Genomic DNA, 27883 nt, shown 5'->3' with positions numbered 1-27883 from the left:
AAAATGGTATTTCCACTTGCAACAATGAACAAATCAAGAGTGAAAATAAAATTTTCAAACAAAGGAGAAATATTTTCCTCATATATACTCCACAAAACATTACAATATACATTTGTAAGGAATTCCAGCTGATCAATAAGGAAAAGGAAAACTACTAATTTTAAAAATAGGTAAAATCTATTAACAAATATTCCATAGACAAGAAAGACAAATGGTCACTAAACACATGAAAACTATCTTCAATCACATTCATTATTAAGGAAAGACCAATTAAGAAAACAATAAACCAGGCCTTGGTGACTCACCAGCTACTTGGGAGGCTGAGATCAGGAGGATCTCAGTTCAACGTCAGTGTAGGAAAATGTTCACAAGACTACTTTTTTAAATTTTTTTTCTCAAATTTTTATTATCAAACTGACGTACAGAGAGGTTACAGTATCATACATTGGGCATTGGATACATTTCTTGTACTGTTTGTTGCCTTGTCCCTCATGCCCCCCTCCCTCCCCCCCTTTCCCTCCCCCCGCCAGGTGTTCAGTTCACTTACACCAAACAGTTTTGCAAGTATTGCTTTTGTAGTTATTTCTCTTTTTTTACCCTGTGTCTCTCGAATTTGGTATTCCCTTTGAATTTCCTACTTCCAATACCAGTAAACACGGTTTCCAATATACTCAGATAAGATTACAGAGATAGTGTAGGTACAAACATAGGAAGGTGATACAAAACATTATCAATAATAGAAACTACACATACACATAGGACGTTGAAAGTAGTTACAACTGTGATATATCACTTGTTTCCATAACATGGAGTTCATTTCAATTAGCATCATCTTATGTGTTTCTAAGGGTATAGCTATTGGGCCTTGTGATGCTCTGCTATGGCTTGCCTAAACCTGTACTAATTATTCCCAATAAGGGAGGCCATAGAGTCCATGTTTCTTTGGGTCTGGCTCACTTCACTTAGTATAACTTTTTCCAAGTCCTTCCATTTCCTTACAAATGGAACAATGTCATTCTTTCTGATAGAGGCATAAAATTCCATTGTGTAAATATACCACATTTTCCTGATCCATTCATCTATGGAGGGGCATCTGGGTTGGTTCCAGCTTCTCCCTATGACAAATTGTGCTGCGATGAACATTGTTGTGCTGGTGGCATTACTGTGATTTTGTTTGTGGGCTTTTGGATAGATACCCAACAGTGGGGCTGCTGGGTCATAGGGGAGTTCTATATTGAGCCTTCTGAGGAATCTCCATACTGCTTGCCAGAGTGGCTGAACCAGTTTACATTCCCACCAACAATGAAGTAGGGTTCCCTTTTGGGCACATCCCCTCCAACAATTGTTATTATTAGTTTTCTTGATATATGACATTCTTGCTGGGGTGAGATGGAATCTCAATGTTGTTTTGATTTGCATTTCCTTTATGGCCAGTGATGTAGAGCATTTTTTCATATGTCTATTGGCCATTCTCATTTCCTCATCAGAGAAGTTTCTTTGTAAGTCTTTAGCCCACTTGATGAGGGGGCTATTGGTTCTTTGCAGTTTTGTTTTGGAAGAAGGTAATTTTTTTAGTTCTGCATATATTTTAGAGATGAGGCCTTTGTCTGTTGAATGTCCGGTAAAGATCTTCTCCCAGTCTGTGGGCTTTCTGTTTATCTTGCAAGCTATGTCCTTTGCCGTGCAGAAGCTCTGGAGTTTGATGCAGTCCCATTTGTCCAACCTTTCTTTGATTTGTAGCCTTTCAGGGTCTTTGTTAAGGAAGTTCTGTCCTGTGCCAAGAAGTCCAAGTGTTTCTCCTACTCCTTCCTTTAGTGTCTTCAGGGTGCCTGTTTTGATTTCAAGGTCTTTAATCCATTTGGAATTGATTTTGGTGCAGGGTGATATATAAGGATCTAGTTTTAGTTTGTTGCATGTGTTGAGCCAGTTTTGCCAGCACCACTTGTTAAAGAGGCTATCTTTCTTCCATACTATTGTTTTAGCTCCTTTATCAAAGATTAAGTAGGCATAGTTCTGTGGATTTAATTCTGGGTCTTCAATTCTGTTCCATTGGTCTTCAGGCCTGTTCCTACTTTTTTAAATTTTAATTTTATTGTCAAGGTGATGTACAGAGGGGTTACAGTTACATAGTAAGGTAATGACATTTCTTGTGGAACATTGTTACCCCCTCCCTCGTTTTCTCCCACTTTTTCTGCCTCCCTCAAGTTGTACAGTTAATTTCCAACATATTGTCTTGTGAGTATAGCTGATGCATTAGTTTGCCATTTGTCCTTTGTCTCACCATTTTGTTGTTCCCTTTCCCAAATCAGATAAACATATATACAATACCCAGGGTACCAAAAACAAAAACAGTTACAACAGAGAATAAACCAAAGAGAGGAAAAAATGAAAGAAAAAAATTTACACAGTACATTAAAAACAACAACAAAAAAACCCTTTTGTTTCCATAACTTGGAGTTCATTTAGCTTAGCATCATCTTATATGTTCATTTGTACATAGCTACTGAGCTATTGTGATCTTCTGCTAGGACTATCCTAGGCATATACTAATTACCAATGAGTGAAACCATAGAGTCTATGTTTCTTTGGGTCTGGTTCGCATCACTTAATATGATTTTTCCCAAAATGTTCACAAGACTCCTTCTTAACACATATCTGGGCACAATGGTCTGTTATCTCAAGCCACAGGGGAGGCTGAGATAAGAAGGGTTGCAGTTCTAGGCCAGCCTGCGTAGAAAACTCTGCAAGACCTCATCTCCATAGAGGGAAGGTAGATGCAGTGGTGTGTATCTATGATCCCAGCAATGACAGGAAGCTTCAAGTAAAAAATCAAAACAATAGAGTTGCAGGTGTGGCTCAAGTGATTGAGCACCTACCTAGTAAATTCAAGGCTTTGAGTATGAACTCAAAGTAATACACACACACACACACACACACACACACACACACACACACACACACACTCAAATATGCATATAAAAAGGAAATAGCCAATAATGGTAACTATATAATCTATCATATCCCAATGTATTTTGGATCTAATTTCCACATATCAGAGAGAACATATGCCATTTGTCTCTCTAAATTTGGCTTATCTCACTTAACGTGTTCTAGTTCTATTTCCCTGCAAAGGACATAATTTTATTCTTTAGAATGGCTGTGTACAATTCCACTGTGTGTAGGTACCACATATTTGGGATCACTCATCTGTTGTGGGGCATCTGGGCTGTTACCATATCTTGGCTATTGTGAACAGTGCGGCAGTGAACATGGAGGTGCAGGTGTCATTGTCATATCCTGGTTCATGATGCTCCCGGTAAATGCCCAGGAGTGGTATGGCTGGTTTGCAGGGAAGGTCTATGTTAGTTTGCTGAGGAACCTCTGGACTTCTGTCCAGAGTGATTGCACTAGCTTACATTCCCACCAACAGTGCAGTAGGATTCCTTTTTCCTCACATTCCCACCAACATTTGTAGTTTGAATTCACAATATTGGCCAACCTATCTGGGGTGAGATGGAATCTCAGAGTTGTTTTGACTTGCTTTTCCTTTATGGCCAGAGATGATGAGCATTTCCTCATGAGTTGTTTTTTTTTTGGGGGGGGGTTGCCATTCTTACTTCTTCTGAGAAGTCTCTCCTTAGCTGCCTTGCCCATTTAGTGATTGTTTATTAGCTTTTGGAGGGCTTAGTTTCTTGAGCTCTTTGGATAATAGGCCTTTGCCCGATGTTTTGCTGGTAAAGATCTTCTCCCAGTCTGTTGGCTGTCTTTCTAGTTTTGTAACTATGTCCTTGGCTGTGCAGAAACTTTTAATTTTGGTGTAGTCCCACTTGTCAAATCTCCTACTGTTCGTTGTGCCTCTGGGACTCTTTTCAAGAAGTTTCTGCCCATACTTATACCTATACCTATAGGTTCTATTTCTCCTACTCCCTCTTTCAGTAACTTCAATGTTTCGGGTCTGATGTTGAGGTCTTTGATTGCACTTTGAGTTGATGTTAGTGTATGGTGACAAGCAGGGATCCACTTTTAGTTTTCTCCATATGGACGCCCATTTTTTCCAATACCAACTATCAAAGAGGCTATTTTATTCCACTGTATATCTTTGGCTCCCTTATCAAATATCAGACAACTATAAGTGTATGGTTTTATTTCTGGGTCTTCTAATCTGTTCCATTGATCTTCAGGTCTGTTTTTGTGGCAATACCAAGCTGTTTTTGTTATTATAGCTCTGCAGTAGAGCTTAAGGTCTGGTACGATGCTATCTACATTACTATTTTGCCAAGAATTGCTTTGGCTATTCTAGATCTTTTGCTGTTCCACATGAAGTTTTGGATTGTTTTGTCTATCTCGGTAAAGAATGTCATTGGGATTTTGATGAGAACTGCATTGGATTTGTATATCATTTTGGGAAGTATGGCCATTTTCACAATATTGATTCTACCTATCCATGAACATGGAAGGTCTTTCCATTTCCAGGTGTCCTCTTTGATTTCTTTTTACATCCATAGATACTGGTTGGTAACCCCTCACTCTTGCTGACTGAGGCAATGAGTCCAATTCACCACATGTTTTTGTCCCTTTAGTGTTGACCCGTTAGCCTCTAATGCAGCCCATTACCTTCTGTTTTGAGTGATGGCCTCATTGCTCCCAACTAGCTATAGTACCTTAATCATCTGTTGAGTCTATGTCGCTCACAGCACAGTTGACTGTTACTTAGTCTTTTTTATTTTTATTTTGTCAGTCGTGGGGCTTGAACTCAGGGTCTAGGCCCTATCTCTGAGCTCCTTTGCTCAAGGCTAGTGCTCTATCACATTGATTCACAGCTCTACTTCCTGTTTTCTGGTCACATCTCAGCCTCCTGAGTATAGGATTACAGGTGTGAGCCACCAGTGCCCAGCTTGTTCCTTAATCTTTTTTTTTTAAGTGTGCATATCCTATTTTATTGAGATATAATAACAAATAAAATTACATTTGTTAAGCTGAGCAATGTGATATTACTCTATGTCTTGTGAGGTGATTACCACTATCATGGTTAATACATCCATTACTCATAACTATCGTTTTGTGGTGAAAATGCTTACAATCTACTCTTAGCACACTCAATGCAAATGGTAACCAAAGACAGTGTGGTTACACTTATATGTAATAAAATAGATTTCCAGTCAGAAGCTGTTGCTAAAGACAAATTTCTTTTTTTTTACACTGCTCAGAGATGATGCATTTTTGAATGGGGGGGGGGCTCTATACTGATATGGTTGGTATTTGTTCATGTCTTCAGATAGTTCAAACCTATGCAAGTCCCACTCCAGTCCCCCAGATAGAACAACTACAAAGGGAGTGAGAAAAAGAAATGGCACAAGTTAGTTATTGCCTAAAAACATAACAACAAAAACAAAGGAACAACAAAAAACCTCTCCAAACTAAACACACAACTTTTCTTTCTTTTTTTAAAAAGGCATTCAGAATCCACATTAGGGCAGGCAATTCTTGTTAAAAAGATTGATGTTGGGAACTTTTGAATTATTCCAATCTGAACAGCAACAAAATTCCCAAATATCCAAACTCCTAGCTTTAATAAACCTTGGTTCTTTCTGATTGTCTCAAAAGACAAATTTCTGATATAATGATAAAGTGGTCAATTTATCAAGAGAATGTAATAATTGTAATATATGTATATAATATATATGTATACATGTGTATTTCTGCACTCTACTGTCTATCAATCTATTTTTGTGATATTAGAACTTACAAATAGAGATAAAATTTCTATTTAATAGTAGGAGACTTCAACATCTCACTCTTACCAATGTATAGATCAGCCAAATAGAAAATGAATGAGGAAACAGAGGATCTGTACAACACTCCTGGTCTTTATTGTATATTCCTTGCTTTACCACAGCAGGTATTTACTCTGCTTCCTTTGCTGCCATTCAAACACACCAAATACTCTTGTCCTAGCACCTCTGCACTTTTGCCTTCTACCTGAGATAACTGTCATTGCTGTTTTACCTCACTGCAGTAACAGGAGCCAGTGTTAGATGAGCCAGAACAGTGCTCATCTCACTTAGGATATTCAGTAAGTGTCCATGGAATGAATGCATTCAAACACCAAGAAGGAAAAGCAAATTAATTTTTAAATTATGACTTACATCACATTTATAATAGTGAATACATAAAAAAAAACTTTTAAAAAGTATTATCTTGAAGGTGATTAGATGACATGTCATTATAACTACTTGGGAAATGCTTATTTTACTTCTTGTGGGGGTTTATACTAGCCTATCAAAGGTTCTTAGAATTCTGGGAGCAAACATATTTAAATCTGTTAAATCCTGTGTCTTCAAAATTTAATTGACCACAGAGATCTATTGTTTCATAATATTGAAATAGAAATGTTGTTTTACAAAATAGACTTTGAAACTGGTAATATATACTAGTTTAGATAAAAGCTTGAGAGGCACTACACCAAGATATTAATAGCCTATATTTCTCAGTGCTAGAATTACAAATGTTTTGTCTTCTTTCTGAAAAATATTACAATAAATATTACTTTTAAGCTAAAACAGTAATAAAGTGATTCCCATTTTTCAATGGTAGTTCTTGAAGAAAATAAAGGCAAGGATAATTTAAGGTGGAGAACAATTTAATTTTAACCTCCTGTTGAGCAAATAACACATTTTCCAGCTCTTGGAATTTGGCAAACCAAATATTTCACAGCTCCATTGCGTCTTCTAGATGTTCAGTAGACGATTGGTTCACCTATGAGCATTCTGAAAAAGAAAAATAAAAGGATGAATGCTGAATGAAGTCTACATTCCTATACACTCTCCTGAGCTGCAATGTTACTCTGTAATGACATCACCTATTCTAATACTGGATTTTAAGTTAGCTACTTCTCAATATGAACCAAATTATTTCATATGTACAAAATGTTTTGATGACTTGGAGAAAAGAGTAGGAATATGTTTGTAGTACAGTTGGGATCAGAAGTAGTGATAAAGGTATGGTCAGATATCTTTCTTTTCATTTTAAAAATGTACTGCTCACCATGCACCAGTGGCTCATTCCTGTAATCCTAACTACTTAGGAGGCTAAGATCTGAGGACTATGGTTCAAAGCCAGCCCAGACAGGAAAGTCCATAAGCCTCTTATCTACAATTAACCTCCAAAAAGTTAGAAGTGGAGCTGTGGTTCAGTGGTAGAGCATTAGCCTGGAGCAAAAAAAAAAAAAAAAAAAAAAAAAAGCTCAGAAAGAGTGCCCAGGCTCCAAGTTTAAAAAAAATGTACTACTCAAATACTACCTGTTACAGAGATTGTAAAGTACAGATAAACAAAAAATGAAAATAACAACAACAATTAGACAACCTATTAACTATCACAAGGAATATAGTCAATGCTTAATAATTTGATTAAATCCTGAGATGTATTTCCCTGTATATTTACTTCTTAATAATTTTGATTAAATATATATCCTCTATTATAATGTTTTTTCTACACAACAAATTTTCAACAATATGGTTTCACATAATTATCCTTCTGCATTAATGTTTTGGTGTTTGTATGGTGTTCATCATATAAATTCATAATGCTTTATTTAGCCAGCTCTTGTCTAATGAGACATTTGTCTCCATTATAAAATTATAAACTGTATTAAAAATTCCATGTGTATGTGTTTTATGTTTTAGGATTTTTGTGTGTGTTGGTTCTGAGGCTTAACTCAGGGCCTGAGTGCTGTCTCTGAGCTTTTTTACTCAAGGCTAGCACTCTACCACCTCAGCCACAGCGCCACTTCCAGCTTCTTTGGGGCTTAATTGGAAATAAGTCTCAGATTTTCCTGCCCAGACTGGCTTCAAACCATGATCGTCATATTTCAGACTTCTGAGTAGCTAGGATTACAGGGGTGAGCCACTGCTGCCCAGCTTTTTAAAAAGACTCTTATCATAATTTAGTTGTACAAGGGCAGGTTTCATTGTGACATTTTCATACACACATAAAATGTAACTTCACCCAGCTCATTCCCTCCATTTCTCTCATCCTCCCTCCTCTTAAATGCATAATTTCTTAAATAATATTTAGCATATCTGTTACATGTAAGACAGAAACAGCTTTAAAAAATTCAATACATACAAGTATCAAAACAATCTTGAACTTATTTTAACACAACTAGTAGTCAGCACCTACAGCACTTTGAACACCATTTAGTACAACGTTCATTGTGCCTGCTATTTCAAACAATTTCAATTGCAGCTGTTTGACTGAGCATGATGGATATGGCAAGCATTTCTGTTTTCCCTTGAGTTTTCCCTTTCAGAAGTACATGGGCTTGCACGATTGCTATTTCAACTACTCCACGTTCAAGTTGAAGTGACAGTGAAGAAAAAAGGTTTCTTCCCACATCCAGACTTCATCCAGCGACGAAATCCCCAGGAGTTCATTTCAACCTATGTCATTCTTGGTCTGCTGAACTCTTGCCTCTTGCAAAGATTGGAAGCTGTTTTAGAGCTTCCAAGAATGCTCTCAGAATCTGCATGCACTTCTCATGCCAGTAACCTTGTCTTCAATCTGGTAGCCAATGCAGTTTAACTTTTCAATAGAAGAGGAATTCAGTGGGCTCCCAGATGTTGGGAACTTCCAAATTGGAGCAATATTCAAAATTGTGAGCTGCAACCAATAAATATTCCCCGTGGAAGTATATCCTGCTCTGATTTCCCGCTTTATTGGAAGGATTGGGGGCAGGGGAGACGGCCAGTAAACTTTTTGGGGGAAGCTTTAGCAAGAATTTATTTTAGTATATCAGGATAAAATAGGGAGAAGTAGAAAAGTGAGAAACATTTCCTGTTCCCATGCAGACAGTGGGAGTTAAAGAATCCTCTCTCTCTCTCTCTCTCTGTGTGTGTGTGTGTGTGTGTGTGTGTGTGTGTGTGTGTGTGTGTGTGTGTGTGGTTTTATATGCTGCCAGTGCTAGGAGATAACCCTGCATCCAAAATAATTGCCTGAGGGTAATGAGCAGCTGGCCTATGCTTTCATTACAGCTGCAGCTATTGAGAGAGAGGTAAGCACTGAATAAGGCACTAGCGGTCGTTTGCAATTCTTACTACAAAAAGCATTAATTAAAAATGAAGGAATCTTATTGAGAATCCTCAATGGACCCAATACCAAGTGCCCCTCTTAGGACTATAGATTCAAGCTTTCCTTTATGTCTGCAACATATAAAAATTTAAGTATATTTTCTCGGGTTATTTTAGTTGTTTTCATCAAAGAAATCGTGTGTCCCTTGCATCTATCATTTTCCCTAATCTTACATTCCTGAAACACTTTAATATTGTTTGCTTTTAAAGCCTTTTTTCCATATCTTCTTTTGCATTTTCATCAATGGCTCCTCTCTTTCTGCTTATTATTTTCTGTGGTGGTTTGCTTTTTATTTTCACATTTTCCTTGGGAAGAAGGAAAAAGATTGATGAACTAGTTTCTAGCTTTCTCCAGTGTTTCTACTTTTCCTTTGACACAAGAGTATGGCATTCATGTTGTATGCATGGAAATATGCGTTGCAGATTTTCCCTTGAGAAAGGATTTGTTTCCCTAGGTGTTCAGAATGCTGATGATCCATAGCCTTTCCCTGTTAACTCTTTTAGGGCTTGCCTCAGCTGCAGAGGGCTGTCTTGTACTTCTTGATGCAGCTCACATCCAATAAGTTAGAGGGTCTGTAGTGATTTCAGGCTCATGTGGGATGAATCTGATCAGGCCAATCAAGACTCTGTGGGGCTTGCAAGGCAGTTCAACTGCTCCCTCCTTCCACTACCTTCTACGGGCATTGATCTATAATAATACCCAGAATACCAAACTCAGGTCTCCCTATCTACCTGTGACCTGTAGCACAGCTTCCCTTCCCCACCACCAAGATTAAAAACCTGTTCATCACTGTATGTAGTTCAAAGTCCAGATTATTTCAAGTTGGAATGGCTCTTATTAGTTAAATGACCTATGAACTAAACAAGTTATCTGCTCCTGATTTCCACACCCTGCAACAAGGATGGAGCAGAAGAGGATAACCACAGTCAGAATTCTCGTTTGAAAGAAAAAGAATGAGACACACTGGTACAATCCTGGAATCCCTGGAATCCCATGCAAGACAGACCATGATTAGGCCCAGATTTAGCTTTCTAGAAGGACCTCACTAGCCCATTGGCCACTATCTGGGGAATTCTTCCATCCATTATCCTCTCTGGCTGCATTTGAAGCAAGTGTTGAGGAGCATACTTTGAGGCCTTCAAAGCTGGTATTCTCATGGAAGATTGTAGGTCTCAATACTGTTTACTCTGATAGCTCTTTTGATTTCCAGTTTGTGGTTTCATTGGCAATAAACTTCTCTGAAAAGCTCAGCTGACTTTTAATCAGTGAAGTTAAGGGCAATTTTGTAACTGAAGTTTGCAGGACCCCACAATTCTATTCCCTATTCCCATCTACTTGTTCATGCAAACTGGCCAGCTATTCTTTGACTTTATCTCTTCTAAGACATCCCCTCCTCCTTTGGACTCTGTCTCCTACCTCAGCAGTGACTTGCCAATTAGCAATTTTTCATTGTCTTATTTCTCTCTCTCTTTCTAGCCACAAAGACAGAAAGACGGGCAAGCAGTCATATCTCAGTAAATGATGGATGAATTAACAAAACTATTTTAACTATTTTGTTTTCCTCAGAAATCTCTGTAGCTTTATATAAACAAATATTTTCAGATGGTTGAAAATATAGGGGGCTGGGAATATGGCCTAGTGGCAAGAGTGCTTGCTTCCTACACATGAAGCTCTCGGTTCGATTCCCCAGCACCACGTATATGGAAAATGGCCAGAAGGGGCGCTGTGGCTCAGGTGGCAGAGTGCTAGCCTTGAGCAAAAAGAAGCCAGGGACAGTGCTCAGGCCCTGAGTCCAAGGCCCAGGACTGGCAAAGAAAAAAAAAAAAAAAAATATATATATATATATATATATATATATATAAAATTATATATTTTCCATGTGTTGTTCCTGAGTCATAGAGGAGAAAAATTATGACCTAATGAAGGTAATAAAAGAAATTATTTATCTGGGAACTAGTGGCTCTTGCCTGTAACTGTAGCTACTCAGGAGACTGACATCTGAGGACCATGGATCAAAACCAGCTTGGGCAGGAAAGTCTGTGAGACTATTATCTCCAATTAACCACTCAGAAAAAGCCAGAAGTGGTGCTGTGGCTCATAGTGGTTGACCGCTACCTTTGAGCAAAAGTAGCTCAGGGACAGCAGACAGGCCTTGAATTGAAGCCCCAGGACTGGCAAAAAAAAAAAAAAACCTACAAAAAAAAGCCTGTAGTAGAGCTGTGGCTCAAGTGGTAGAGCACTAGGTTTGAGCAAACGAAGCTCAAGGACAGCACTCAGTCAGTTCCAGGAGCAGCACACACACACACACACACACACACACACACACACACACACACACACACAGAGAGAGAGATTATTTGCAAACTCTAGTTATTAAATGTCAACTGTTAATTGTTGGTCATAGATAAGAAAGGTTGCAGGCAAAAAAGAAAAAGTTCAAGGAGTGTCTTGCTCCCAGAATCTTCTTCCTTTAATTACAAAAGAGTGCATGAATGTTTCTGTCCCTTTCCATAACCTCGCATTTTCTCTCTCCTCTCCTCTTTTCACCCTGTCATAGCTTACGTGAAGCAGCAGAGGGTGCCAATTACTGCTACTGCCATAAGAAAGGCAAAGATGGCTATTGAAGGAATGGAGTTCCTGATGAGATCCCGCAGGTAATTCTTGAAGTTCCAAATCCAAGATCTATGTTTTCCTGCAGAAATAGCATAGACATTCTTTGAGGAGAAGTCTTGTTATTATAGTTGTCCAGATCATATGGCATGTCCTGTTCTCCTCTGCTGCGTCTCACACATTCAGATACACATTATTTTAAAGGAATCTCCTTAGACAAATACCATTTTGCGTCCTCAGAAGTTAAATAGAAAAAAATTGCATTTCTAGATATCTGAAGGATTGTTTTGAGTTTATGCGATAGTTTAGGAAAGAGAAGCAGTTTAGGAAAGAGAAAACCTCCAGTGATGTGTAATCTACCATATGTCTCCATATTCTTTTTTTTTTTTTTTTTTGTAGGTTGTGAGGCTTGAACTCTGGGCCTGGGCACTGTCCTTGTGTTCTTCAGCTCAAGGCTAGCACTCTACCACTTGAGCCACAGTGCCACTTCAGGTTTTCTGGTGGTTAATTGGAGATAAGAGTCTCATGACCTTTCCTGCTGGGCTAACTTTGAACCGCAATCCTCAGATCTCAGCTTCCTGAGTAGCTAGGATTACAGGCTCGAGCCACCAGCGTCCACCTGTTTGCATATTCTGCAGGAAGACAGCAGAGTTAATGCCCCAAGAGCAGAGGAAGAAGGGGCCAAAACAGCTGGGGAAAAGCACTTTGGGGGAAGTCTGCTAATAGAAGTAAGGCTGCACTGAGCTCAAAAACTCAAGGACAATGCCCAGGCCTAGAGTTCAAGCTACAGAACCAACACAAAAAAGCTGGAAGTACTGTCTTTCCTTTAAAATGGGGAAGGGAGGAAAGGATACTCTGATTTGACCACAAGGGAAAAAACACAATAATCCATCTGTTCAATGAGTTGAGTTCACTACTCACCAGGTCTCAGAACTAGAATACCCCAAAATGAGTCTTCACAGCATGTATGTATTGGAAACACAGCTATGATAGCCCCTACTCTGTGGTTATTTTAAATTTTACCTCCTTTGTGAAGTTTCCCCTTTCACCTCCTCCCAAACAAGCATTTGCCAAATTACATAGAAGTTTGGCATCTATGGGTGTGTCTAGCCACCTGTGAATAAAGGCCTTGGTAAATGCTAAGTTGATGTTTGTCAAACTCAAATGAAACAAATCAAATCCAAGACAGAATTCTTATGAATAGATGAGAATATGGAATAAATTTTCCTGACCTGAGAAATAAATCTTATGTCTTTCGAAGTCAGGAACATTCATCCTAATGGCAAATACACTCTTTGCATGTGATTTTGATCTTGATTTTTCTCGAAGTCTGATGTTAGATAGTGATGAAGAAGCTTCTATCTCTAATAAGAGTAAAGTCAGCATGCACAGAAGAAACACAATATACAGGTGTTTTTTAAGTTCCATGGACTCTGACTTCACTAAGGAGAAATTTCTTTGTTTAGTTTTCTTCCACAGAACCTGTCTGAAAAGAAAGTGATGATTTAGTTCTTATTGAAAAACAAACAAAACAAACAAACAATAAAACACCTTTCACCTGCTCTAAATACAACAATTTACAGATTTATATGTGTGTAACCTGAACACAAGAAAACAAAATCTTATTATATGCTAGCAGGTCAGGTACTTTAAAATTGTATTTCCCCAACTCAATTAGTGGAGACTTTCAGCTGTACAGGCCAAAACTATAGCATTTATTTATTTATTTATTTATTTATTTATTTATTTCACTATTACTGGGAATTTGAACAACTTAGAGCATGCACTTGCTAGGCTGGTGAGATGTCACTGTGCCATGCCTCTGGCTCTGTTTCTCACTGGTTATTTTTGGGATAGGGTTTCACTTCAGAACTAGAAATGTGCCTGAGCCACTATTTGCCTACTTTAAGATTCCTGTCATCACTGGGATGTCAGGCATGGCCTACCACATCATCCAACTTCCTTTGTATGGAAGTGAACTTATACACTCTTCTGCCCGGGCTGCCCTGACACTGCAATCCTCTCACTTTCAGCCTCCTACACAAGTAGCTAGGATTTCAGGTGTGAAATCTGGTGCCTAATTTATAGCATCATCTTTGGCTTCTTTTCACTGCTATGCCTTACCACATCAGAAACATCCTGTCAGCTTTACATACAAAATGTTTTAAGAATCCTGCCACTCCACACTCTGTCCACTGCTACTCAGCCTCAATTCTGTCCTTTCCTCCCTTCAACCTCATCTCCACTGAACAGCCAGAGATCTTGTAAGTAGTAGGTCAAATTATGTCATAGTTATTTCTCTGATCTCATATCCTACTTGTCTTCTTTTAGTCACTGACTCAGCTTCATTCCTCTCGAACAAGCTCAGCACATTCTTATTTGTTATGTCCCCTCCATGAATACTTTTCAGTTAGAAGTGGGAATGAAAGAGTGATAGAAGGGGTGAGTCTTATCAAGGTACATTTATGAAGCTCCCCGTACAACTTATTGATGTTAATACCAAGTGGAAAAAGAAAGCTTTCTCCCAAGATATTCTAATGTATTATTCTCTCACCTCTTTCTCAACTATCATCTTTTTTGGGATGTGCCAGTCCTGGGCCTTGGACTCAGGGCCTGAGCACTGTCCCTGGCTTCTTTTTGCTCAAGGCTAGCACTCTGCCACTTGAGCCACAGCGCCACTTCTGGCCATTTTCTATATATGGGGTGCTGAGGAATCGAACCCAGGGCTTCATGTATGCAAGGCAAGCACTCTTGCCACTAGGCCATATTCCCAGCCCTACACTAACTTTTCAAGTCAGCAAGAGGTACTCTCCTGTGCTGCCTGCCCCCTAATGTTATAACACTAGGCTCAATAAAAGGCTTCTCTATAATTATCTTTTCTTGTTTGCTTGTGATTTCTATCATAAGTAGAGTGGTAAGAGCTGGTAACATGAAAGAGGAATAGCAACAAGAGGTAGAAGAGCTGCAACAGAGTGACAAAGGCCCTATCATTGGCAACAGGGTTGCTGGCAGTGGCAGTAGAGTAGTGACAGAGGTACAGAGAAAGTAGAAGGGAGTGGGTAGAAAACTACAGACAGTAGTTGCTGGAAGAGTTTCTGGGAGTTGCCAAGCTTTGAAAGCTGTCTCTTTCAACACTGCAACTTACTACTGTGAATGCTAAGAGTCCTGTGATACCCAAGACTTAAGAGCTGGTGTAGATTGGTGCTGACTGATGCTGTAGCTTGCTGCTGCTTGGAGCTGAAGATTTCACTACTTTACAAGTACTGGGCTGCTGGAAATCAACTCAGAGAACCAAGCCTCTAACGGGAGCACCTAGTAAGTTTGTGGCTTCTAAGACCGTTAGAAGCCAAAAACTTACAAGTTATCAGGGCTGGAAGCTGTAGCCCTGTAAGTCTGTCAGTCAACTCTGTGGGCTTTCAGCACCTAAGTAAGGCCTCAGGACTTCCCCCACTAGAACAACTACTGCTTACCTACTGTTTCTATTTGTGTACAGCAAAAAGACCCTGGCTAGTACATTGGTAATGATATTTTGAGCTTTTGTTGTTACATTAATTGATATGCTAATCTACTGTTTGGTTGGGCTTGAAGAGCCTCGTGTCTGGTAGGAAGCCACTTACTTGAAAATTAACTCAGCATCAAGCTAACCAAAGGAATCGTTGAAATGGCTCTCAGTGTTCAGAGAGAAACTGTTTCAGGTTGACCAGTCGTTGCTGTGTGTCTCTGGAGTTCCAAAAGGAATCCTATCACCCTTTATGATGTCATCAAATTCATGTGGCTCCCACCCAGTTTCTTCTATTTGATTGTTATGCACACAGACAACTTTTTCTGTCCATGAATACACATTTGTGTTGATAGTAAAACTCATTCTTACAGTAGTTGTACCCTGTTAAGTTTGAATAATTTCAAGATATTTCATTCCCCGTGTAGTATTTACTGTATTATACCTTGTAACAGAGTGTGTATGGAACTTTAATAGATAAAGGTGACATTTCTTTAAAAGATAATAGACATTATTTAATATGATGATGGGATGATTGGGTTTTCATTTAGATGTACTAACCTGAGAATCCTTTGTCACTATGAAAAAAGTAAGTTTGATGTGATTATTTATTAGTGGAACGCTTGCCTAGTATGTATCTGATTCTCAGCCCTGCAAAAATAACTCTATATGGACCAGGGACTAAGCAAAAAAACACACATGCATACATGCACTTAGTATATTGAAGTGCTCAAAAAAGTTTATTTTGTGCTTAGAATATTTTCTAAGATATCACAAACTATACATCCAAACTCTTCAAAGGTAAAATAGTTAATATTCTAAAGGAGATACGTTTAAAGCAAGCTATTGTACATTATGATACTGAAAGTCTAGTGGATCCCAAAAAGAGAACCTAAAAGGAGGTACATTAGAAAATATCTGTACATATTAGTAAGATAAATCATTCTGAGTGTCGGGGGGGTTCCCTTCTTATAACTGCTACAGTTTCCCAATGCTGCAAGGTGAAAACTATGTGAACACCTTGGTGAATTCCACCTGTGTGGGCACAAAATAGCAGCAGTCAAGAAAAATATCACATAAAAGTTGTCATTTTATTTTTTGTGCTGGTCCTGGAGCTTGAACTCAGGCTTGGGAGCTGTCCCTGACCTTTTTTGCTCAAGACTAGCACTCTACCACTCACTTGAGCCACATCCCCACTCCCAGTTTTTTGCTGGTTAATTGAAGATAAGAATCTCATGGACTTCCTTGCCTGGACTGGCTTTGAACTGTGATCCTCAGATCTCAGTCTCCTAAGTAGCTAGGAACGGACACAAAGCTGAAAATTGTCTTTTTAACGACAAAGTATTATTTTAACATCAAGCATATTCTGACTGTAAAATCAAGTAAGATTTTTTTTAAGTACAAAGATATCTTGAAAATGTATAGCCGAAGATGCTTTATTTCCTGAATAGAATACCCCAAGTAGAATGCATTTTGGCTTTTCTTTAATTGTGCATTGTACTGCAAATTTATGCCTCTTGAATAACAAATCTCTATTTTTCTCTTGGGGTTTCTATCAGCTCTTCTCCAAGACCAAGGCTCCATTTCTTATTTCATTTTATTTCTCATAAATTAGCTCTCTTTTTGCTCTGAGTTCAATTTAATCTGGTTTTCTTTTTTGTTTTTTGCTGGTCAGGGTCTTGAACTCTAGGCCTGGGTGCTATTCCTAAGCTCCTTTTGCTCAAGGCTACCACTCTACCACTTGAGTTACAGCGCTACTTCTGGCTTTTTCTGTGATTATTTGGAGGTAAGTCTTCTTACCTGGGCTGGCTTTGAACCATAATCCTCAGATCTCAGCCTCCTGAGTACCTAGGATTATAGGTGTGAGCCACCAGTGCCTGGCTTTAATCTGGTTTCCGAACTCATTTTTTCCCCCCTAAAGTATCCATTGTGCTACTCAGTGCCACTGTTTATTTTAAAAATATGACTGTTCAGGGGCTGGGAATATGGCCTAGTGGCAAGAGTGCTTTACTCGTATGCATGAAGCCCTGGGTTCAATTCCCCAGCACCACATATACAGAAAACAGCCAGAAGTGGCGCTGTGGCTCAAGTGGCAGAGTGCTAGCCTTGAGCAAAAAGAGGCCAGGGACAGTGCTCAGGCCCTGAGTCCAAGGCCCAGGACTGGCAAAAAAAAAAAAAAAAAGAGCCTTGAGTTCAAGGACCAGAACTGGGAAAAAAAAATATGACTGTTCATATTTTTACTTAAAATACAATTTATTTTTATTTTTATTTTTTTTTGCTGGTGGTGGGGCTTGATCTCTGGGCCTAGGTGCTGTGCCTGAGCTCTTCTGCTCAAGGCTAGTGCTCTACCACTTGAACCACAGTGCCACTTCCGGATTTCTGAGTGGTTTATTGGCAATAAGAGTTTCATGGACTTTTCTGCCGGGCTGGCTTTGAACTGCATCCTCAGATCTCCACCTCCTGAGTAGCCAGGATTACAGATTTGAGCCACCACCAGTGCCTGGCTTATACCTCAATCTTTTGTTGTTGTTGTTGTTGTGGGGCTTGAACACTGGGCCTGGGCACAATCCCTGAACTCTGTAGGTCAAGGCTAGTGCTCTACCACTTGAGCCACAGTGCCACTTCCTAAAATACAATTCTTAAAGGCATTTGTTTGTATGTGACAATGTTTTATTGAACACACTAGTGAACAAAGTAGCAGGAAGATAAATGAGTTGCTTCCAAGAGCATCTGAGAAGATGCATAATCAATAAGCAAAGAATATCACAATATTATACCAAAGTTAAGAATGGTTAAAATTTTACAGAAAATAAAACCATGCTAACTTTGGAGTTAATTCTCCTACCAGGCTATAGAACAAAACAATTTTACGGGACCATAAAACTACATATCTTCACTTTTGCCATTTGTGGATTGTGAGTATAGTGTGGCAGCAATATTTCAATCCCCCAAAATGTCAAATCAGGGTCACCCAGGATTATGAGGAAAGGCTCTATCATGGGGGGGGGGGGGGAATCAGCCTTTTGCATTTTTTTAGAGACATTTTTCTCTTTTGCTAGAAGCTCCCGTTTTCAAATGGCTCTGGTTTGCAGCATCCTGAGTACTCCACTTGGCCTTGCCATGAGATGTTTGTGTAGTTCTAATACGTGGCAGAGATAGAAGGAATAGTAAGCATTCCTAAGCTTCTGGGGGTGAGGCAAGGTGGAGAATGTGATGGAGCAGTGTGTTCTGTATTTAATAGTTAATTTTCTTTTTATTCCTTGAAATTCCAACTATTTATAAGGGACTTTGCATTTTAATTATGGCACAAATCTTTGTTGTTTCAACAGGAAATTAGATGAGAGAATGAGTGCATTCTTTTTTTTTTCAAGCCAAAGGCTTTTATTATCATGCATTAACTCCATAGAGAAAGTGTAGAGCCAGAGTGAAGGACCAGAGTAACTCCATATTGTACTAAGACCCCATTCTGTACCTGACTGACCTTACCGTAAGTCCTACCCCCCACCCCTCGCTTCCCGGTAAAGACCATATCCAACTGTGAGTGTGGTTTCCAGTAATTATGAGTGGAATTTTCAGTATCTAATCTTGAGTGTGATTTCCAGTATTTGTGAGAGGAATTTCCAGTATCCAACTGTGAGTGCAATTTCCAATATCAAATCAAAACCCTGCAGCTGTGCACACATCCCTCCTTGCTACACCCCTATGGCTTAACCAATCAATTTTAAATGCGTCGGTCCCTTGATCTGACCAATGACCCTTTCCAGATTCCTTCCTGCCATCAAATGCACCAAACATGCTTTAGGATTATTTTTTAATTTTCCCACGATGTGTGTTGATTTGTTGAAAGATGCTATGAGATATGCTAAGTCCCTGCCTTCCCCAAAGAATGTAGAAAACAGCTGGGAGCCCGAGGCTCAGGGCCTCTTAGCGTCACCAGCGTGCTGAGTGTGCGGAGGACAGAGCTAGCTCGAAATAAATGCCCTTTTTGCTGCTTGCTTTGGTCTTGGTCTCTGGAGGTCTTTTGGGGGATCCAAACTCGAGCATTTCAGAAGGGCAGCAGGAAACAGGTCAGGGTCCAGTGAAAACCCCAACGTGGGACACACAAATGGCTATTTACACGTAGGGGCAGGGTACCCCCACATCAGGCACAGCAGCTGCACTTCTCAGTTGCTCCTCTGCAGACACAGCCCTGGGCACACTTGGCACAGCCCACGGGGCAGCAGGAGCAGCAGCTCTTCTTGCAGGAGGGTGCATTTGCACTCTTTGCACTTGCAGGAGCCAGTCGTGGCGATCGCATTCTTAAAATTATAAAATTTATATCTCATCCTAAATTGTCACAGCTTTTCCTTTTTTCCCCTGGAAACATTTTCTAAAACATGTGCTTTGAAGTCTGTTAGGAGCATTTTCTTCTTGGCCACCACAAATTTCAATAGGACATTATCATTTAATTTCAATGCTCTGGATAAATTCTATACTTCTAATGTATTTTTTGTTGATTGGAATTAAGATAAAATGGCTTTATTTCTACATCCTTCTGAGATTAAGTTTATTTAATCAAGTAGTCTCTAATATAGCAATTCTTCCATATCTTCATTTTAACTACTGTCAAAATTAATTGCTTGTTTAAAATTTCACGTCTGTTTAGACAAGATCCCCAAACATGTTTTATTTTATGATCCATATGGATACTAAGTGCGAGTCTAATTGTAAATGTCTGAAGTTCAACCTGATGGTTACTTACATCATGCACACCTTCTGTGAATACAAAGAATATCTTTTTCAACACAAAGTTTTTCTATTACAAAGTTGTAGCTCTGTCAGAAACCTAAGTTTTTAAGAAATGTAGGATTAATCATTTGGGAAGCTTCAGGTCAGTGTCTGTTAGCATTATGTAACTTAAATACAAATTAAATTGAACATGCTACAGACAGTGAGAGTTACTGTATAACCTGGAAGTCTAAAAGGGACACTGGCTTTGAGTCGAGAAGTACTTTAGAGCTGATGGAGTTGGTGAAGGAAAGATTAGGACTGCAAGGTCCCTCAGTACACTTGCTGGGCCTCACAGCCCAGAATCTCCATCCTTAGAGCAATCTGGTGTGCCCAACTCTGTGGGTGAATTCTAAGGTAGCGAGTCAGCAGTGGTGAGTCTAGAGAGTTCATCACAGGTGTGGAGGAGTCTTGATTTCCCTGAAAAACCTGAAAGAGGAAAGATAGAATCTATTAATTATGTAAGAAGAAACAATTTATGAAGTTTATAACTCATGCCTGCTAAACTTCTTGAATCTATCCACCTCTTTTTCTCAGTTACTCATCCATAGCTGCTCTTAACAACATGTCCCTTGCCCTGCTTTGCAAATAACATCCTATCGTGGGCCACAGTAAAAGGACAGAAGTAAACAGCAACAAAAGAGCTTTTGCTTCCTGGGGCTACTGAGGTGCAGTCACCCAGCTGCAGTATCTCTGCAAGGTTTGGTGTCAGTTTCACTGAAGGTTCCAAGTGGGAAGGGACTTGCCTGGCACGTGTGCTGTGAATAATACTGATGCTACAGTGTTTAGTTATTAGAGCAAAAGAAGTCTAAGCCTTGTTTTTTGGCTCCATCTTCCCCTCTGGGTTCTCATCATTGGCTGGAGTCACCTCTACGGAGTTTTTAAAAACTAATTAGGCTCAGGCCAGCTTCTCCAGAAATGCTGATTTAACCACTCTGTTCCTACTGTGGCCTCCTTAGGTGGCATCCAGAAATATCTCAATATATGAACCTAAACACATTACATTTCTGATTAAAACTTCCATGTCACTTAGAATGAAACCTAAACACAGTCTGGTTTTCAGGTTTTGAATAATATGGCCCCAGCCCAAGTCTCTGACTTCATCTCTGATTGCTTCTTCCTTCCTTTTTCACTGAATAGGAGATATACTGGTCTTTTGTTCCTGGACAATGCCAACTCTTTTTTTTTTTTTTTTTTTGGCCAGTCCTGGGCCTTGGACTCAGGGCCTGAGCACTGTCCCTGGCTTCTTCCCGCTCAAGGCTAGCACTCTGCCACTTGAGCCACAGCGCCGCTTCTGGCGCTTCTGTATATGTGGTGCTGGGGAATCGAACCTAGGGCCTCGTGTATCCGAGGCAGGCACTCTTGCCACTAGGCTATATCCCCAGCCCTCTTGTTTTTTTTTTAATGTGGGATTCTTGGTTTGTATGATTTCCTCTGTTTCCTCTTCTTTTATCTGTTTATTTATCCTTTGGGTTTCAGTTTAAATGCCTTAGCTCTAGAAAACCCTTCCTCATTTAAAATAGGACTCTTGTTTATTCTTAATCTTTACTTCTTATTTCATCCCTTCGTACCATGTATGCTGTATGTTGTTTAGAGACTCATTGTCTATTCTGCTTTCTTCCTCTAAACATTAAATAGATTCCTTGTCTGGTGTTTTCTGTTCTTCGTGACATTGATACTTTTTAAAAGGCCAGGATGAATGTCTGCTCTGTGTGTGTGTGTGTGTGTGTGTGTGTGTATGTGCATGTGTGTATCCATATGCCACTGTGCTGTGTACATGTGAGTGTGTGTGTATGTGTATGTGTGCGCATGTACATGTGTGCATCTGCATGCCAGTCCTGAAGCTTGAACTAGGTCTGGGCACTGTCCCTCAGCTTTTTGTCTCAAGGCTAGATCAAAGCCTTAACACATGAGCCACAGCTCCAACTTTCTGAGTTTCTGGTGGTTAACTGGAGATATGAATCTCCATGAATTCCCCTGCCTGGGCTATCCTTGAACTGTGATCCTCAGATCTTAACCTTCTGAATAGCTAGGATTACAGGCATGAGCCACCAGTGCCTGGCAGTACTTAGAATTTTTAAATGCTATTTTAACAGATTTCCAAGTACTTGCTGTTAGCATATACAAATATAATTTTGTATTTATTTTCTTTTCATCAAGATTGAAAATGTCTTTTCAATTCTAATAATATGTAGATTCTTTTAATTTTTATGTTATCACATGATCTGCATATAGTTTTAAAAATATTTTCCAACACATACTCATACATTATTTGTTTCTTTTCTCATGCAATTTTGAGAATATTGTATTTATTCTTCACTCTGGATTTTTGACTTGGAATGTCTTAAGAGTATATGTGAGCTCACTTTGACCTAGTGGCCATTGGCCTTCCTGTACTTGGGCTTTTGTATCCTTCTCTAGGTTTCAGAAATTTTGTTATTACCTCTTTTTTTTGCCAGTCCTGGGCCTTGGACTCAGGGCCTGAGCACTGTCCCTGGCTTCTTTTTGCTCAAGGCTAACACTCTGCACTTGAGCCACAGTGCCACTTCTGGCCATTTTCTATACATGTGGTGCTGGGGAATCGAACCCAGGGCTTCATGTATACGAGGCAAGCACTCTACCACTAAGCCATATTCCCAGCCCATGTTATTACCTCTTTGAGTAAGCTTTTCCCTCCTTTATTATCACCAAGTCCCTCTTGAACCCCATATGACCTGCCTATTTGCTCTTTTAAGACCATCTCAAAATTTTATAAGGTTTCTTCATTTCTCTTCATCCTTTTTTTCTCTTCCAACTGTGAATTTTCAAATAACCTATATGTGAGAACACTAATTCTTTCTTCCTGTTTGATCTATGCTGATACTGATGCCTTCTATAGTATTTAAAATTTTCAGCCCAAAGATGTCTATTTGAGTTTTTTTTGCCAGTCTTGGAGCTTGAACTCAGGGCCTAAGCACTGTCCCTAGTATTTTTTGCTCAAGGCTAGCACTCTTCTGGATTTTTCTGTTTATGGGGTGCTGAGGAATCAAACCCAGGGCTTCATATATATGAGGCAAGTACTCCACCACTAGACCATATTTCCAGTCACCTATTTGATTTTTAAATACTTTTATCTCTTTGCTTAACTTTTCATCGAATATATCATTTCTCTTTATTTTCAAGTTCAGTAAGTTCCTTTAAAACATCTGTTTTCAGTTCTCTGAAAGTTCTCCTGTATTGTTTACTGACTAGTCAGTTTCTGGCATATTGTTTTGAGTACTAATAAATAGTTCTTCAAGATTTCTTGAATGCTCTGGGCATGCAATGTCATCTGGGCACAGAAGTATCAGGTACTTAATGCACTCTTCCCAATGTATCTTTGTTCTTTTATTTCCAAAAATTCCAAATGGGCTGCTTATTTTTTGAGCCTGCAGTCACTTCTATTGTTTCAGTTCTGGATAATATACCCTAAGCTCAGTCTTACCCTTGAGACTGCTGGTGATCTATTATCATTGTTTCACCACCAGAGGGAGATCTAAGCCAAGTTTTGTCCCAAATCTCAACTTGGTGTGTTGTTCGGAATGTATCAAAGTGAGTATTTGAAAGCGTAATGCACCCCACAAGCCTCTTGTTGGCGTTGAAGTAGGTTGGGAGGCTTTGTTCACAGCTATTGGCACTGTTGAATTTTGTCTGGCTTTCAGCAGAATTACTACGAATGGATCAACCTCAGGCTCCTATGCAATGACTGAGGCCACCAATGTCACATCCTGATCCCACAACTCCCAAGATCAGCACAACACTGAAGAAAAACTGAGGTCCATGCTGCTATATGGCATTTAGTGCTCCGTCTAATAGCCTGATTCCCCCACAACCAGCTACATGGAATAGGTCATGTATCTCTCCTTAGCAATGGAGCTAACCCAGAAGCTCTGTTCAACAAGCAGCCCCAAGGTTAGGATTCATCAGCCTGTTACTAAGTTCTAGGCAAAGTTCTGCCTCCAGTGTGCTGCCCAAAGGTGTAGTATTGGTATTGAAGGAAGTTCCTCGGCCATTCAGGCTGACAGTAAGTGACATCACATATAAATCTCAGTAACAGTGACCTAACAGTCTCAAGGACAGTATCATCAAACTGTCTCATCACCAGGCTGAAACTTGAGTCCATCTACTAGAGTACAGGACTCTGCCTGGTACTAGAAAAACTCCATCTGTGAACTCTGGTCTGAATGTAGGTTTTTCAGTTTCTACCTAATAAGTGAGTCTCACCATGGTGTGCCTGGCATTAAGTAGCAAGGCCAAGTCCTGTGCCAAATGTTATGCCCTGTTCCTATGAAGTGTTGTACCCTCTCTGTCACCTCAGGTTTGGGAAGGGGTAGTAGAAGCATGGTAGAGGCAGTCCCTTTGCAGCCTGGATTACAGTTTCAGTCACTCAGAATATGAGTATTGGCTTGGATTTCACTGTGGCAGGCCATGGAAGGCTGGGTACAGGGTTGCAAGTCTAAGAATGAAGTTTCAATTCCATTCCCTTCCCCAAGTGGGAAATCTCTGTCTGTCTGTCTCTGTCTCTCTCTTTTCTTTCTTTCTCTCTCTCCCTTTATTCTTCCTCTGCCTGCCTCTCTGCTGTGTTTTTTGAAGTTTAAGGAAGTGTGGGACAGGCAACTCTTTTCTACTTGCCTTCTTTACATCTTTAAAAAATACTAAAAGCAGACACTAAGAAGTAATTTGGTGTGTGAGTGACTATTCAATTTGGTATCTTGGTATGCCATAGCAGGGAGATGACCACTGGAGTATATTACCCAGCAACCACCTTGCTCTACTTCCTGACATCATATATGTCCAGCACTATATATTTTTTCTAGGTATTATTTTAGCTGATTTCTACCTTTGCGATATAATGCTTTATCATTCAGTTCAGACTATCTCCTACTTTATGATTTCTTCTTTGACCTATAGATTATTATTTTTTTTTTTTTTGGCCAGTCCTGGGCCTTGGACTCAGGGCCTGAGCACTGTCCCTGGCCTCCTTCTGCTCAAGGCTAGCACTCTGCCACCTGAGCCACAGCGCCACTTCTGGCCATTTTCTGTATATTCTGTATATGTGGTGCTGGGGAATCGAACCTAGGGCCTCATGTATCCGAGGCAGGCACTCTTGCCACTAGGCTATATCCCCAGCCCCTGACCTATAGATTATTAAAAGTGAATTTCTTTATGTCTAACATTGTCATATCTTTCTTAATCATATCCACCTTAATTATATTATGATCAGAAAAGATGTTTGATATTATCTAAATTTTGAGGTGCTTTGTTGATAACATAATTATAGTGCAAAATGAAAAAATACATTTCTTTTATGCTTACAAAGCATATCTAATTCTACATGGGGCTTGAACTCTGGGCTAACAGAGCTATCCATGACAGATTTAAACCCATATATAACAATAATTACATATAATATGAGTGGATCAGTTAAGAGACAAAGATAAGATGGTCAAATTGATCACAAAGATCAGTATCTAAAATATTAAATACAGACAAGTAGTAAGTCAGAAATAGGAAAGAATTTTACAAATAGTATCTAGAAGATACTTCTAATTTTATTGGTATTAGACAAAATAGACTTTAAGACAAGACAATATTACCAAGAATGTAACTTCATAATAATATGAATTCTCTAAGAAAATGCAACAATTTTAAATTTATGTTACAATTTATATATCCTCAAAATGTTTAATGCAAGAACTGAAAAGTAAGAGGAAAATAAACTAATTCACAATTTAGACTCAGATTCTTTTTTTTTTTTTTTTGGCCAGTCCTGGGGCTTGGACTCAGGGCCTGAGCACTGTCCCTGGCTTCCTTTTGCTCAAGGCTATCACTCTGCCACTTGAGCCACAGAACCACTTCTGGCCATTTTCTGTATATGTGGTACTGAGGAATTGAACCCAGGGCTTCATATATACGAGGCAAGCACTCTTGCCACTAGGCCATATCCCCAGCCCAAGACTTATAGATTTTTAATATCTCTTGTCAATTGATAAAAAGAAACAAAGAAGAAGGTTTAGAAATAGAATTTAACAATGTAATTAACAAAATCTGATCTTGTGGACATATGTGTAAGATTGTACCTTAAAACCATAGAACTGGGGCTGGGAATACGGCTTAGCAGTAGAGTGCTTGCCTAACATGCATGAAGCCCTGGGTTTGATTCTTCAGCACCACATAAACAGAAAAAGCCTAAGTGGCACTGTGGCTCAAGTGGTAGAGTGCTAGCCGTGAGCAAAAAGAAGCCAGGGACAGTGCTCAGGCCCTGAGTCCAAGCCCCAGGACTGGCAAAAAATAAAAACTAAACAAACTATAGAATTATAAGCTGGGCACCAGTGGCTCATGCCTATAATCCTAGCTACTCAGGAGGCTGAGATGTGAGGATCATGGTTCAAATCCAGCTCCGGCAGGAAAATTCATGAGACTCTTATTTCCAATTAACCACTAGAAAAGTGAAAGTGGTGCTGTGTCTCAAAGTGGTAGAGCACTAGCCTTGAGCTGAAGAGCTCAGGGACAGTGCCCAGGCCCAGAGTTCAAGCCTCACAACCGGCAAAAAGACAACAAACAACAACAAAAACCCCCACCAAAACCACAGGTATAAACTGCTGTTTTTTGTTATTGTTCATGGGATACTACAACTTTGTGTCCTTTCTATAATGAGTATAATCTATTGAATTTATCTAGCAAATGTAGATCAGGAACAAAGAGTGCCTGGACCACTAAAGTTAAAGGTGAAAAAGGCCTAGAATTACTGGTGAGGATACAGGGATCATTAGGCATTTAGCAAGTAACTCTTTCCAGCCTTCTGATTCTTGCTATCATCTTGGATGATATCAGTATCTACAAGAAGAATCAACACTTGGCTCTTTCCTTTTCTTAGATTTGACGTTCTTGCTTAAAGGTACCATATGCTCTTAGAATGTCATTCACAGTATTCTATTACCACAGTTACTCAGCAAATGCCTCTCTGACCAACTTGATTATCTAAATGTCAAGATCTAAAAGATTTTGTGTTTTTCTTTGAGAACATCATACCTTCACTTTCCCATTCTGAAAAACTAGAGTCCAGTGATGGCCATCCTGACTGCTGGAGATGAGGAACTCCTTCACAAACATGCTGGTAAGGAGAAATTTCACTCCCTGGGTGATTATCCCTGTGATTTTCATTGTCTTCCGGAAATCCACTTGTAACCACTCTTTTGGATTATTCACCTAAGTAAAATAGTGTTAGATGAACATCCTGTTAGTCACTATTTGTTCCCAGAAATCCCCAAAGCCCTTCTTAACTATATCACAGCATGTATCGCTCTGCATTTTAGTGGTTTGTCAGTATCTCTTATTTAACAAAAACCTGAGGGCCAATTAATTTTCATAATTCATTCTTGTATTTCCAGGAAAATCCAGTAAATGCTGAATAACTATAAGAGCCTCCTATAGATTGGCTACAGTTTAAAGATTGATAGCCTATTTTGTTTAAACTGATCCCCTGGCAGAACAGAGAGAATTTAAGTTTATTCACACCTCTTAAGAAGTTGTCATGACTATTAAAAGATATTTTTGGTGCCAGTTCTGGGCCTTAAACTCAGGGCCTGGTTTTTTTGATCAAAGCTAACATTCTTTTGTTGTTGTTGTTGTTGTTGTCAGTCATGGTGCTTGAATTGTGGGCTTGGGTGCTGTCTCTGAGCTCTTCAGCTCAAGGCTAGTGCTCTAACACTTGAGCTACAGCACCACTTCTGGCTTTTTTTGAACAATGATCCTCAGATCTTGGCCTCTTGAGTAGCTATAATTACAGGTATGAGCCACTGGTACCTGGCTTATTAAAAGATATTAACACAGTACTGAAAGCAGTTGTTTCTTCGAAGAGTT

The 27883-nt window shown here is 39.4% G+C and overlaps 2 protein-coding genes and 1 pseudogene across 6 annotated transcripts in view; all 3 read right to left on the bottom strand.

The window, feature by feature from the left end:
- Positions 1 to 11684: 11684 nt before the first annotated feature.
- Positions 11685 to 13164, bottom strand: Smim9 (small integral membrane protein 9). The gene is made up of 2 exons (XM_048336654.1): positions 12969 to 13164; positions 11685 to 11818 (listed from the first exon to the last, which is right to left on the bottom strand). Exons 1-2 carry the CDS (start codon positions 13162 to 13164, stop codon positions 11685 to 11687), a joined length of 330 nt encoding a protein of 109 aa, XP_048192611.1.
- Positions 13165 to 19284: 6120 nt separating this feature from the next.
- LOC125344049 lies at positions 19285 to 19560 on the bottom strand (annotated as a pseudogene).
- A 52-nt stretch (positions 19561 to 19612) lies between these two features.
- Positions 19613 to 27883, bottom strand: part of F8 (coagulation factor VIII) — an 85797-nt gene continuing 77526 nt past the window's right edge. For 4 of the 5 annotated variants that reach the window (XM_048336292.1, XM_048336291.1, XM_048336290.1 and 1 more), the window contains 2 exons: positions 27053 to 27229; positions 19613 to 20431 (listed from right to left, as the gene is read on the bottom strand). In XM_048336292.1, the coding sequence (XP_048192249.1) occupies positions 20276 to 20431; positions 27053 to 27229 (333 nt within the window). In that variant the 3' untranslated portion in view covers positions 19613 to 20275. Of the gene's footprint in view, positions 20432 to 27052; positions 27230 to 27883 lie in introns of those variants that run through there. The other variant, XM_048336294.1, reaches the window with a different exon arrangement.

This window comes from Perognathus longimembris, chromosome 28 (assembly GCF_023159225.1).
Source record: "Perognathus longimembris pacificus isolate PPM17 chromosome 28, ASM2315922v1, whole genome shotgun sequence".
NCBI lineage: Eukaryota > Metazoa > Chordata > Mammalia > Rodentia > Heteromyidae > Perognathus > Perognathus longimembris.
The sequence above is the reverse complement of the archived record's forward strand: the minus strand, read 5'-3'. Positions and strand labels throughout refer to the sequence as shown.